Raw genomic sequence first — 14,619 nt, forward strand, 5'->3', positions numbered from 1 at the left:
ACAGGTGTAGCTTTAAGGGCCGCTATTGCTTGTGCATGGATTTTTAAAGCCATAGTAAGGTGGTCAGGCACATTACTAGAGGAATTGGATACTATGGACAGGAGTGACACTGAATTGTTTTTACGTCACATACAGGTTTCTGCAGGTTTCATGGTGGAGGCCATGAAGCACCTTGGACTGCTTAATGCAAGGGCTTCTTCCATGGCTGTCTCGGCACGCAGGGGATTCTGTCTACGGATGCGGAATCCAAGAAAAGTGTGGAGAACCTAATCTTCACAGGCCAGGCTCTGTTTGGGGATGCATTGGATGTGTGGATCTCCATGGCAAATGCAGGTAAGTCAGCCTTCCTTCGCTCAGCCACACCGCCGACTAGGAAATCTTATCCTACATCTACAATGCAGTCCTTTCGGACCGCGAAAGTCAAAAAGTCCAAACCCCCTTCAACTTTCTTTAGAGGAGGTTGGGGGAAATTCAGAAAACCTGCACCAACAGGTTCCCAGGAGCAGAAACCAGGTTCTGCTTCCTCCAAGTCTTCAGCATGACGGTGAACCTCCCAGCCTGGTGATCGGGCAGGGGTGAGCGAGACTAAAAGATTTCAGTCACATCTGGGCGTCCTCTTGCCTAGACCCCTGGGTAAAAGATATTGTTGCCCAGGGGTACAAGCTGGAATTTCAAGAACTCCCACCTCACAGATTCTTCAAATCAGGCTTACGAGCTTTGCTGACAGAAAGTGCTATCCTCCAGGAAGCCATTCAAAAATTGGTTCAAACAAATGTTATTATTCCAGTTCCACCTCACCTAATGCACAAGGGTTATTACTCTAAACCTATTTGTGGTACCGAAACCGGACGGTTCGGTAAGGCCGATATTAAACCTAAAGTCATTGAACCCATACTTGAGGGAATTCAAATTCAAGATGGAGTATCTGAGAGCAGTGATCTCAGGTCTGGAGTAGGGGGAATTCCTAGTATCCCTGGATATCAAGGATGCGTACCTTCACATTCCGATCTGGCCGCTTCACCAGGCTTATCTCATATTTGTGCTGCTGGATTGTCACTACCAGTTCCATGCACTGCCATTTGGCCTCTCCACAGCACCGAGGGTGTTCACCAAGGTCATGGCAGAGATGATGCTAAACTACCCTGGATTTAGGGGTAAAACTACCCTGGATCTAGTAATTACTAATAAAGTGGACATTATATCAAACACTAAAGTTGGGGAGACTATATGATCACATTCAACATCAGTTTCAGGAAACTTGGCTACAGGGGTTCCACCAAAACTTATAACTTTAGGAAGGCTAATTTCAGTATGCTTAGCAACATAGAGTGGGAGGTTCTGTTTAATAACAAGAACACTTCAAAAATGTGGGATGTTTTAAAAGGGTTGCTGGATAGCAAAATTCATAACTTTATTCCCATGGGCAGTAAACGCAGGAGCATTAAACTCAAACCAATGTGGCTTAACAAGAAGGTTAAGGCAGAAATGGATAAAAAAAAGCAGCGGGCTTTCAAAGCATTTAAATCTAATAGAAAGGAGGAGTCTTTCAAGTATTACAAGGAGTGTAATAAGAAATACAAAAAAGCAATAAGAGCAGCTAAAATGGAAAATGAAAAGCAAATCGCTATAGAGTAAAACCAATCCTAAAGTTTTCTAAATACATAAATGGTAAAAGGTTAAAAAAGGAGAATATAGGTCCATTAAAAGATGAATTAGGAGAATTGATAAATGATGATGAAATAAAAGTGGAAATACTGAACAAATTCTTTTCATCAGTATTCACCAGTGAAGAACTGATGGTGGGAGTAGAGCATAACAATTGTGACAGTAATGATTCATGGTTAGATACTTGTTTAAGTGAAGAAGTAGTCCGGGAGAGACTAAGCAAAATTAAGATTAATAAATCACCTGGTCCTGATGGACTTCACCCTAGGATTCTTATGGAGCTTAGTTCACAACTAGCACAACCCCTATACTTGATTTTCAATAGTTCAATTAGATCAGGCATGGTACCGAAGGATTTGCGTATAGCTGAGGTAGTGCCATTATTTAAAAAGGGATCCAAAAATCTTCCTGGAAACTACAGAGCAGTTAGTTTAACATCTATAGTGGGGAAAATATTTGGAAGGAATTCTATGGGACGTCATACAGGAGTATCTAAAGTCTGCTAGTATTATTAGCACGAACCAGCATGGGTTTGTGAGGGACAGGTCATGTCAGACTAACTTAATTAGCTTCTACGAGGAAGTGAGCAATAATCTTGATCAGGGAAAAGCAGTGGATGTGGTCTTTCTAGATTTTGCAAAAGCCTTCAATACAGTTCCTCACAGGAGACTGATGATCAAATTAAAGGAGATTGGCCTAGCAAAAACTATTTGCACATTGATAAGCAACTGGTTGGATAGCAGGGTACAGCGAGTAGTGGTCAACGGGAAGTCCTCAACCTGGTCCCCAGTAGTCAGCAGAATACCACAAGGGTCCGTACTCGGACCACTACTGTTCAACATATTTATCAATGACCTAGAAATAGGCCTGGAAAGCACAGTGTCAATCTTTGCAGATGATACTAAACTGTAAGGTAATTAATTCAGAATTGGATGTGGAGTCCTAAACTTGAACTCTGGAAAATGAGGTTCAATACAGACAAATGCAAGGTTATGCATTTTGGGACTAAAAACAAACTTGCATCCTACATATTAAATGGGGAATGCCTAGGGGAAACAGAGTTGGAAAAAGATTTGGGGGTATTCATTGATAATAGGCTTAATAACCGTACACAATGTCAAAACGCAGTAAAGAAGACAAGTAAGGTGCTAGCGTGCATAAAAAGGAGAATTGAGACAAGCGACTCGGATGTAATCATGCCGCTGTATAAGGCATTGGTACGTCCGCACCTGGAATATTGTGTCCAGTTTTGGGCACCATTGTATAAAAAAGACATCAGTGAACTCGAAAGTGTTCAAAGGCGAGCTACTAAATTGATTAAAGGCCTAGAAGGACTGGACTATAAGGAAAGACTTACTAGGCTGAATATGTATACACTAGAAAAGAGGTGCCTAATTTTAATTTAATTAATATCTTCAAATATGTAAAGGGACATCGCAAAGAGTTATCAGAGGAATTATTTATTAAAAGAACACAGTTTAGGACACGTGGGCACTCGCTGCGACTGGAGGAGAGAAAATTCCGAACGCACCGGAGGAAAGGGTTCTTCACTGTTAGGGCAATCAGTATGTGGAATTCCCTGCCAGGGAAGGTGGTAATGGTGGACTCTGTAATTGGATTTCAAAAAGGAATGGATACATTTCTGAATGAAAAAGCTATCCAAGGTTATAATACTTAAAATATCAACTTGGTTAATCCGGGGATAACATGAGTTATAGTAGCTAACTAGTCATAAAACATTATTTAGCAAGTATGTAGAATCATCACAACTTAAAACAGGTTGAACACGATGGGCAATTTGCCTCTATTCAACCTCAAATACTATGTAACTATGCTACTCCTCGAGTGAGCATAATTCCATATCTGGACGATCTGCTGATAAAAGTATCTTCCAGGGAGAGGTTGTTGCAGAGTATAGCTCTCTCAACTTGACTACTCCAGGATCACGGGTGGATCCTGAACATTCCAAAGTCACATTTGGAACCGACACAGAGACTGCCCTTCCTGGGTATGCCCTTCACGGAAGCACAGAGGGTGTTTCTACCAGCGGAGAAAGCGCTGGTGATCCAATCAATGGTATGGGATGTCCTGAAGCCAGCCCGGGTATCAGTTCATCAGTGCATTCGCCTTCTGGGGAAGATGTGGCCTCCTACGAGGCTCTACAATATGGGCAATTCCATGCGAGGTCCTTCCAACTGGATCTCCTAGACAAATGGTCGGGATCGCATCTTCACATGCTCCAGCGGATACGTCTGTCGCCGAAAGCCAGAATTTCAAGTCTCAGAGGTTGGGGAGTAGTCACCCAAGGGGAAAACTTCCAAGGAAAGTGGTCAAGTCTCCCATCCTTCCGATAAACATTCTGGAACTAAGGGCCATATACAACTGCCTTCTACAAGCGGCACATCTTCTGCAAGATCGTGCCATTCAGGTTCAGTCGGACACTGTAACGGCGGTTCCCTACATAAACCAACAGGGCAGAACGAAGAGCAGAGCGGCAATGTCAGAGGTAACAAGAATCCTCCTTTGAGCAGAAAAGCATGCGATGGCGCTGTCGGCTATCTTCATTCCGGGAGTGGACAACTGGGAAGCGGACTTCCTCAGCAGACACTATCTCCATCTAGGAGAATGGGAGCTCCACCCGGAGGTGTTCGCAGAGGTAACAAGTCGATAGGGTGTACCTCAGGTAGACATAATGGCCTCCCGCCTCAACAAGAAGCTTCGGAGGTACTGTTCCAGGTTGAGAGACCCACAAGCAGTGGCGGTGGACGCTCTAGTAACTCCATGGGTGTTCCAATTGGTGTATGTGTTCCCTCCACTTCCACTCATCCCAAGGATTCTCAGACTAATAAAAAGAACAAGAGTTCAGGCGATCCTCATTGCTCCAGGCTGGCCAAGACGGGTTTGGTACGCGGATCTTCTGAAATTACTGCTGGAGGAAGGATCAAAGGCGTCTTCCTCTTCACAATGACCTTCTACTACAAGGGCCGTTCGCCTATCAAGACTTACCGCGGCTACGTTTGACGGCATGGAGTTTGAACGCCAGATCTTAACTCGGAAGGGCATTCCGAATAAGGTCATTCCTACCCTGATACAGGGTAGGGTGGTTTAGCTGGGGTGATCTGGGGGTGCTCTGTGTCCCGAAGGTGAACCCCTATAGTGTTAGGGACCTGTCCGATGAGGTCACCGTGAAGCAGGTGGGCAGGCTCATATACTGGCCAATATATGCCAAGAACCTCAAATATTATATTACGGTTATAATAACTTTAATGGTGTATGGTGCACCTGCACCCTTTGTTCCTATGTTGTAGTACTACAGTACTTAGTCCCAGCAAGGTAGCACATCCCATTATAATAAGCCAGGGTGTGCAGTCCAGGCCCCGTTTCCATCTACCCTGATACAGGCCAGGAAGGGAGTAACGTCTAGACATTACCATCGGATTTGGAAAAAGTATGTATCTTGGTGTGAATACAAAAAATGTCCTACGTTGGAGTTTCAACTCAGACGGTTTCTCCTCCTTTCTGCAAGCAAGCGTGGATGTGGGCCTACGCTTGTGCTCCATAAAGGTCAAGATTTCGGCCTTGTCCATTTTCTTCCAGAAACAATTGACTGCCCTCCCTGAGGTTCAGACTTTCTTGAAAGTGGTTCTGCACATCCAGCCACCCTTTGTGCCTCCTACGGCACCTTGGGATCTTAATGTGGTGTTGCAGTTCCTGCAGTCGGAATGGTTTGCGCCTTTACAGGAGGTGGACTTCGAGTTTCTTACTTGGAAGGCGATCATACTGTTGGCATTGAGCTCAGAACCCGTCAGCAATTTCTTCCAAAGGTTGTGTCAGCTTTTCATATCAACCAACCTATTGTGGTGCCAGTGGCTACTGACTCCTCAATTACCTCAAAGTCCTTGGATGTTGTGAGGGCTTTGAAGATATATGTGAAGAGAACTTCTCGTCACAGGAAATCGGACGCTCTGTTTGTCCTTTATGATCCCAGCAAGGTTGGGTGTCCTGCTGCTAAGCAGACAATTTCTCACTGGATCGGGTTTACTATCCAGCATGCTTATTCCACGGCACGATTGCAGTGTCCTAAATCTGTTAAGGCCCACTCTACTCGTAAGGTGGGTTCTTCCTGGGCGGCTGCCCGGCGTGTCTCTACTTTACAGCTTTGCGGAGCAGCCACTTGGTCGGGGTCGAACGCGTTTGCTAAATTCTACAAGTTCGATACTTTGGCCTCTGAGGACCTGAAGTTTGGTCAATCTGTTCTGCAGGAACCTCAGCACTCTCCCTCCCGTATCCCCATGGTACTAAATGGAACCCCAGCACCCTTAGGACTTAAGAGAAAATAGGATTTTAATTACCTACCGGTAAATCCTTTTCTCGTAGTCCGTAGAGGATGCTGGGTGCCCGCCCAGTGCTACGTTTTCCTGCACTTGGTTAAGTACTGCGTTACTAGGTTTAGTACTGCATTGTTACTTGGTTAAGTATTGTTGTTCAGCCGTTGCTAAATCGTTTCAAGCTGGTTGGCTTGGCTTTCCTTTGCGTATGTGTGAGCTGGTATGAATCTCACCACTATCTGTATTTCCTGCTCTCGTAAGTATGTCCGTCTCCTCAGGCACAGTTCCTAGAGTCTGGTAGGAGGGGCATAGAGGGAGGAGCCAGCCCACACTAAAGTGCCCATGGCTCCCAAGAGACCCATCTATACCCTATGGTACTAAATGGAACCCCAGCATCCTCTACGGACTACGAGAAAATTATTTACCGGTAGGTAATTAAAATCCTGTTATTTCAGGTAACCAACAATGCTCACACTCTGATACAAGGGAGGATTTGAAAGCCCCAAAGCATTCCACTCAAGCAGGTAAGTACAAATGTGCAAATGTTCGTATTCCCTACCTTTTTATTTTTTTTTGTGCTTTATGGTCTAATATGTACATTCACCTTTATTTTTTGTATATTTTTGTAAATTGTTCTTGAATGCTCCACGTAACAAGGGAAATATTGAGTATGCTAGCACTGACCGCAAAAAAAACACACATGGACACTTCTGCATAAGGTTGACGTGTAATGGCTGCAGCAGTTTATTACTATACTTAACCTACGGATTACATATGGTTTACCGGCAGGCGGGATGCCGACTGTCAATATCCTGGCAGCGGGATCCTGTCCGCCAGCATGCCGGCTGCGGGGCGAGCACTAAGAGTCCCCTTGCAGGCTCGCTGCGCTTGCCACAGGATCTATTCCCACTTTATGGCTGACTGGATTTCGGCATGGGTATCCTGAACACCGGGATCCTGACAGCCAGAATTTTAACTGCACCCCTTAACCTACAGATGTGTCCTCTTACATCTTTGCTCAGTGCGCTACAAGTCGCGTTACAAATAACGCGTGAATGCCATGTGACTCTGTAGCGCAGAGCATCTATTTTTGCATTTTAATCTGCAAAAATGCGTCTTAGACGCAAAGTACTATAAAAGGTCAATCAGCTTCTGCTAATTAAAATTTTCTCTGACGTCCTAGTGGATGCTGGGAACTCCGTAAGGACCATGGGGAATAGCGGCTCCGCAGGAGACTGGGCACAAAAAGAAAAGCTTTAGGACTACCTGGTGTGCACTGGCTCCTCCCCCTATGACCCTCCTCCAAGCCTCAGTTAGATTTTTGTGCCCGACCGAGCTGGGTGCAATCTAGGGGGCTCTCCTGAGCTTCTTAGAGAAAGTTAGTTTTAGGTTTTTTATTTTCAGTGAGACCTGCTGGCAACAGGCTCACTGCATCGAGGGACTAAGGGGAGAAGAAGCGAACCTACCTGCTTGCAGCCAGCTTGGGCTTCTTAGGCTACTGGACACCATTAGCTCCAGAGGGACCGAACACAGGCCCAGCCTCTGAGCTCGGTCCCAGAGCCGCGCCGCCGGCCTCCTTACAGAGCCAGAAGCAAGAAGAGGTCCGGAAAATCGGCGGCAGAAGACATCAGTCTTCACCAAGGTAGCGCACAGCACTGCAGCTGTGCGCCATTGCTCCTCATGCACCACACTCTCCGGTCACTGATGGGTGCAGGGCGCTGGGGGGGGGGGCGCCCTGAGCAGCAATATAAACACCTTGGCTGGCTAAATTACATCACATATAACCCCCAGGGCTATCTGGATGTATATTAACCCCTGCCAGATTAAAAAAAAAAGCGGGAGAAAAGTCAGCCGAGAAGGGGGCGGAGCCTATCTCCTCAGCACACTGGCGCCATTTTCCCTCACAGCTCCGCTGGAAGGACGTCTCCCTGACTCTCCCCTGCAGTCCTGCACTACAGAAAAGGGTAAAACAAGAGGGGGGGGGGGGCACTAATTAGGCGCAATATAATATACACAGCAGCTATAAAGGGAAAAACACTCTGTTTGGTGTTATCCCAACATATATATAGCGCTCTGGTGTGTGCTGGCATACTCTCCCTCTGTCTCCCCAAAGGGCTAGTGGGGTCCTGTCCTCTATCAGAGCATTCCCTGTGTGTGTGCTGTGTGTCGGTACGACTGTGTCGACATGTATGAAGAGGAAAATGATGTGGAGGCGGAGCAATTGCCTGTACTGGTGATGTCACCCCCTAGGGAGTCGACACCTGAGTGGATGAGCTTATGGAAGGATTTACGTGAAAGTGTCAGCTCTTTACAGAAGACAGTTGATGACATGAGACAGCCGGCTACTCAGCTGGTGCCTGTCCAGGCGTCTCAAAGACCATCAGGGGCTCTAAAACGCCCGCTACCTCAGATGGTAGATACAGACGCCGACACGGATACTGACTCCAGTGTCGACGATGAAGAGACTAATGTGACTTCCAGTAGGGCCACACGTTACATGATTGAGGCAATGAAAAATGTTTTACACATTTCTGATAGTACAAGTACCACTAAAAAGGGTATTATGTTTGGTGAGAAAAAACTACCTGTAGTTTTTCCTGCTTCTGAGGAATTAAATGAAGTGTGTGATGAAGCGTGGGTTTCTCCCAATAAGACTGATAATTCCTAAAAAGTTATTGGCATCATACCCCTTCCTGCCAGAGGATAGGGCACGTTGGGAAACACCTCCTAGGGTGGATAAAGCGCTCACACGCTTGTCAAAACAGGTGGCACTACCGTCTCCGGATACGGCCGCCCTTAAGGAACCTGCTGACAGAAAGCAGGAGAATATCCTAAAATGTATATACACTCACACGGGTGTTATACTGCGACCAGCAATCGCCTCAGCCTGGATGTGCAGTGCTGGGGTGGCTTGGTCGGATTCCCTGACTGAAAATATTGATACCCTGGATAGGGACACTATATTACTGACTATAGAGCATTTAAAAGATACGTTTTTATATATGCGTGATGCACAGAGGGATATTTGCCGACTGGCATCAAGAGTAAGTGCGCTGTCCATATCTCCCAGAACAGGGTTATGGACGCGGCAGTGGTGAGGTGATGCTGATTCCAAAAGGCATATGGAAGTATTGCCTTATAAAGGGGAGGAGTTATTTGGGGTAGGTCTATCGGACCTGGTATCCACGGCAACTGCTGGGAAATCCACATTTTTACCCCAGGTAGCCTCTCAACATAAAAAGATGCCGTATTATCAGGCGCAGTCCTTTCGGCCCCATAAGGGCAAGCGGGCGAAAGGCTCCTCATTTCTGCCCCGTGGCAGAGGGAGAGGAAAAAGGCTGCAGCAAACAGCCAGTTCCCAGGAACAGAAGCCCTCTCCCGCTTCTGCCAAGTCCTCAGCATGACGCTGGGGCTCTACAAGCGGACTCAGGCACGGTGGGGGCCCGTCTCAAGAATTTCAGCGCGCAGTGGGCTCACTCACAAGTGGATCCCTGGATCCTTCAAGTGGTATCTCAGGGATACAAATTGGAATTTGAGGCGTCTCCCCCTCGCCGTTTCCTAAAGTCTGCCTTACCGACGTCTCCCTCCGACAGGGAGGCGGTATTGGAAGCCATTCACAAGCTGTATTCACAGCAGGTGATAATCAAGGTACCCCTCCTGCAACAGGGAAAGGGATATTATTCCACGCTGTTTGTGGTACCGAAGCCGGATGGCTCGGTGAGACCTATTCTAAATCTAAAATCTTTGAACACTTACATACAGAGGTTCAAATTCAAGATGGAGTCACTCAGAGCGGTGATCGCGAACCTGGAAGAAGGGGATTATATGGTGTCTCTGGACATCAAGGATGCTTACCTCCATGTCCCAATTTACCCTTCTCACCAAGGGTACCTCAGGTTTGTGGTAAAGAACTGCCACTATCAGTTTCAGATGCTGCCGTTTGGATTGTCCACGGCGCCCCGGGTCTTTACCAAAGTAATGGCCGAAATGATGATACTCCTTCGAAGGAAGGGAGTTTTAATTATCCCTTACTTGGACGATCTCCTGATAAGGGCAAGATCCAAGGAACAGTTGGTAGTCGGAGTAGCACTGTCTCAAGTAGTGATGCGGCAGCACGGTTGGATTCTCAATATCCCAAAATCGCAGCTGATCCCGACGACACGTCTTCTATTCCTAGGGATGATCCTGGACACAGTCCAGAAAAAGGTGTTTCTCCCGGAAGAGAAAGCCAGAGAGTTATCCGAGCTAGTCAGAAACCTCCTAAAACCAGGCCAAGTATCAGTGCACCAATGCACAAGGGTCCTGGGAAAAATGGTAGCTTCCTACGAAGCAATCCCATTCGGCAGATTCCACGCAAGAACATTCCAGTGGGACCTGCTGGACAAATGGTCCGGATCGCATCTTCAGATGCATCAGCAAATAACCCTGTCCCCAAGGACAAGGGTGTCTCGCCTGTGGTGGTTGCAGAGTGCTCATCTTCTAGAGGGCCGCAGATTCGGCATTCAGGACTGGGTTCTGGTGACCACGGATGCCAGCCTGCGAGGCTGGGGAGCAGTCACACAGGGAAGAAACTTCCAGGGCTTGTGGTCAAGCCTGGAGACATCACTTCACATAAATATCCTGGAGTTAAGAGCCATTTACAATGCTCTAAGCCAAGCAAGACCTCTGCTTCAAGGTCAGCCGGTGCTGATCCAGTCGGACAACATCACGGCAGTCGCCCATGTAAACAGACAGGGCGGCACAAGAAGCAGGAGGGCAATGGCAGAAGCTGCAAGGATTCTTCGCTGGGCGGAAAATCATGTGATAGCACTGTCGGCAGTGTTCAGTCCGGGAGTGGACAACTGGGAAGCAGACTTCCTCAGCAGGCACGACCTCCACCCGGGAGAGTGGGGACTTCACCCAGAAGTCTTCCACATGATGATAAACCGTTGGGAAAAACCAAAGGTGGACATGATGGCGTCCCGCCTCAACAAAAAACTGGACAGGTATTGCGCCAGGTCAAGGGACCCTCAAGCAATAGCTGTGGACGCTCTGGTAACACCGTGGGTGTACCAGTCGGTGTATGTGTTCCCTCCTCTGCCTCTCATACCCAAGGTGCTGAGAATTATACGGCGGGGAGGAGTAAGAACTATTCTCGTGGCTCCGGATTGGCCAAGAAGGACTTGGTACCCGGAACTTCAAGAGATGCTCACAGAGGACCCGTGGCCTCTACCTCTGAGAAGGGACCTGCTCCAGCAGGGACCCTGTCTGTTCCAAGACTTACCGCGGCTGCGCTTGACGGCATGGCGGTTGAACGCCGGATCCTAAAGGAAAAAGGCATTCCAGACTAAGTCATCCCTACTTTGATAAAAGCCAGAAAGGATGTAACCGCAAAGCATTATCACCGCATCTGGCGGAAATATGTTGCGTGGTGCGAGGCCAAAAAGGCCCCGACGGAGGAATTTCAACTGGGTCGATTCCTGCATTTCCTGCAAGCAGGAGTGTCTATGGGCCTAAAGTTAGGATCCATTAAGGTCCAGATTTCGGCCCTGTCGATTTTTTTTCAGAGAGAACTGGCTTCAGTGCCTGAGTCCAGACGTTTGTTAAGGGAGTGCTACATATACAGCCTCCTTTTGTGCCTCCAGTGGCACCCTGGGATCTGAATGTTGTTTTGGATTTCCTAAAATCACATTGGTTTGAACCACTCAACACTGTGGAATTAAAATATCTCACATGGAAAGTGGTCATGTTGTTGGCCCTGGCTTCAGCCAGGCGTGTGTCCGAATTGGCGGCTTTATCCTGTAAAAGCCCTTACCTGATTTTTCATACGGACAGGGCAGAATTGAGGACTCGTCCTCAATTTCTCCCAAAGGTGGTTTCAGCGTTTCATCTGAACCAGCCTATTGTGGTACCTGCGGCTACTAAGGACTTGGAGGACTCCAAGTTGCTGGACGTTGTCAAGGCCCTGAAAATATATGTTTCCAGGATGGCTGGAGTCAGAAAATCTGACTCGCTGTTTATCCTGTATGCACCCAACAAGCTGGGTGCTCCTGCTTCTAAGCAGACTATTGCTCGCTGGATTTGTAGTACAATTCAGCTTGCGCATTCTGTGGCAGGACTGCCACAGCCAAAATCTGTAAAAGCCCACTCCACAAGGAAGGTGGGCTCATCTTGGGCGGCTGCCCGAGGGGTCTCTGCTTTACAACTCTGCCGAGCTGCTACTTGGTCAGGGTCAAATACTTTTGTAAAATTTTACAAATTTGACACTCTGGCTCAGGAGGACCTGGAGTTTTCTCACTCGGTGCTGCAGAGTCATCCGCACTCTCCCGCCCGTTTGGGAGCTTTGGTATAATCCCCATGGTCCTTACGGAGTTCCCAGCATCTACTAGGACGTCAGAGAAAATAAGAATTTACTTACCGATAAGTCTATTTCTCGTAGTCCGTAGTGGATGCTGGGAGCCCGTCCCTAGTGCGGATTGTCTGCAATACTTGTACATAGTTATTGTTAACAAATCGGGTTATTGTTGTTGTGAGCCATCTATCCAGAGGCTCCTCTATTATCATGCTGTTAACTGGGTTGTCATATCACAGGTTGTACGGTGTGATTGGTGTGGCTGGTATGAGTCTTACCCGGGATTCAAAATTCTTCCTTATTGTGTACGCTTGTCCGGGCACAGTATCCTAACTGAGGCTTGGAGGAGGGTCATAGGGGGAGGAGCCAGTGCACACCAGGTAGTCCTAAAGCTTTTCTTTTTGTGCCCAGTCTCCTGCGGAGCCGCTATTCCCCATGGTCCTTACGGAGTTCCCAGCATCCACTACGGACTACGAGAAATAGAATTATCGGTAAGTAAATTCTTATTATATGCGGCATGCCTATATTCTGTGTGTGTGACTGTATTTGCATACAAAATGTTATGCTACAGTGTTTTCATGGAAAACACTGTAACGTGGCATTTCGGATGCAGAGACAGCCGCAATTACACATACAATATAGGCATGCCGCATATCATTTTAATCAGCTGAAGCTGCTTGTGTGTCTTGTTACATTACTTTGCATCATGCCAGAAAGACGCTCAGTGCTTCCAAGTCCCGCCACGGCATAGCGCGACTTCAAGGGCTGTGTAGCGTGACTGCAGCAAGGATGTAAGAGGACACATCTGTAATTTAAATGTACAAAAACCTAAAGCTACTGTAATATCCCAATATAGTATCATATACTGTAGGTATTCAACATACAAAAAGAAAATAACCCCACTAGTAATATACAGTATATCAGTCCAACATTTTGTTATTGTATGCGCTAATAATGTTTCCAAATATGGGTACAAATTTCCCATATTATTGAATATTTGACTAAATCTAGGCATTTCACACAATATACAATAGCAAAAAAGAAATGTTGTTTTGCATCATTGCTCCCTACAGTGCTCGGGAACTTTCTGACTCCCTGTAAATACATACATACATACATACATACATACATACATACAATATAATAAAAGCCAAGCCTGCTCCTCACCTTTTGTTATGTGCACTGGTGGCCACTAGAGACCGCCACACGGACCAAATGATTCCTTTGTGTGCTGGAAGCTGACTTAACTTAAACTGAAAGCGAACCTGCAGGACGGTGTTACAGCCTCCTAACACTCACTGCTCCTGGTAATAATAATAATACTGAGCTGACTGTTTCACACTTGCTGCATACAGACAGAGAGTAGGGGTAAGGGGCAGACTAGATGGGCCAAGTGGTTCTTATCTGCCATCAAATTCTATGTTTCTATGGTAGATAGGGACTGGGATAAAAAAAATTACTATGGGTTCAATGGGATTAGAACATCGATTATCAGGAACAGCACATCTTAAAAACATGAATGTAAAATGTATCTGTTTGAGCAGTTACACAGGAAACCTCCAAAGTGAAGCCTCCACCATGTGAGGATGACTGGATCTGGAGCAGGGGGAAATGTTACTATTTCTCTGACATGCGTGATACATGGACCAACAGCCGGAAATTCTGCAATGAAGAAAATGCGTACCTGGCACTTATTGATAACGAGGTTGAACTGGTGAGTGTGAGAGGATGTTTGTCCTGCCGGTATACAGTCATTAGGTCGACCACTATTGGTCGACAGGTGAAAAGGTCGACATGAGTAAAAAAAAAAATTGGACTTTTTCATACTTTACGATCCCTGTGGACTACGATTGGGAATAGTAACCTGTGCTGAGCAAAGCACCTTGCCCGAAGCACGGTGAGCGGACACTGTGCACTAATTGGGGTTCCCGGTCACTTTACGAAGAAAACACCACCAAAAAAACAGGGGGGAAAACCTCATGTCGACCTAATTGCCATGTCGACCCAGTGACCCTGTCGACATAATGCATGTCGACTAATAGTGGTCGACCTGATGACCTAAGTTATGTCGACCCATCGACCCGTACCCATCCTGCCTATCCCTCTACTGTTACTGGGGTCATTCTGGGAGCTACTGTGATTGTACAGAAATGTATGATGTTCATCTAACATTCCTCCTTATACATTAATTGATCAAGAAAATGGTTAAGCAAATATATAAAAAAAAACTTGTTCTCTTTAGGTCTTTATTTAACACTTTGATACAACACCTTATCATTGTAGTTCATGTTCATC

General features: G+C 46.6%; 1 protein-coding gene across 1 annotated transcript in view; it reads left to right on the top strand.

The window, feature by feature from the left end:
• LOC135058241 (C-type lectin domain family 2 member A-like) overlaps window positions 1-14,619 on the top strand; it is a 179,482-nt gene that overhangs the window by 119,209 nt on the left and 45,654 nt on the right. The window contains exons 4-5 of the mRNA XM_063963780.1: window positions 6,449-6,517; window positions 13,869-14,038. Coding sequence (XP_063819850.1) covers window positions 6,449-6,517; window positions 13,869-14,038 — 239 coding nt within the window. The remainder of the gene's footprint in view (window positions 1-6,448; window positions 6,518-13,868; window positions 14,039-14,619) is intronic.

The sequence above is a fragment of the Pseudophryne corroboree genome, chromosome 3 (assembly GCF_028390025.1).
Source record: "Pseudophryne corroboree isolate aPseCor3 chromosome 3, aPseCor3.hap2, whole genome shotgun sequence".
In the NCBI taxonomy this organism is placed as follows: Eukaryota; Metazoa; Chordata; class Amphibia; order Anura; family Myobatrachidae; genus Pseudophryne; species Pseudophryne corroboree.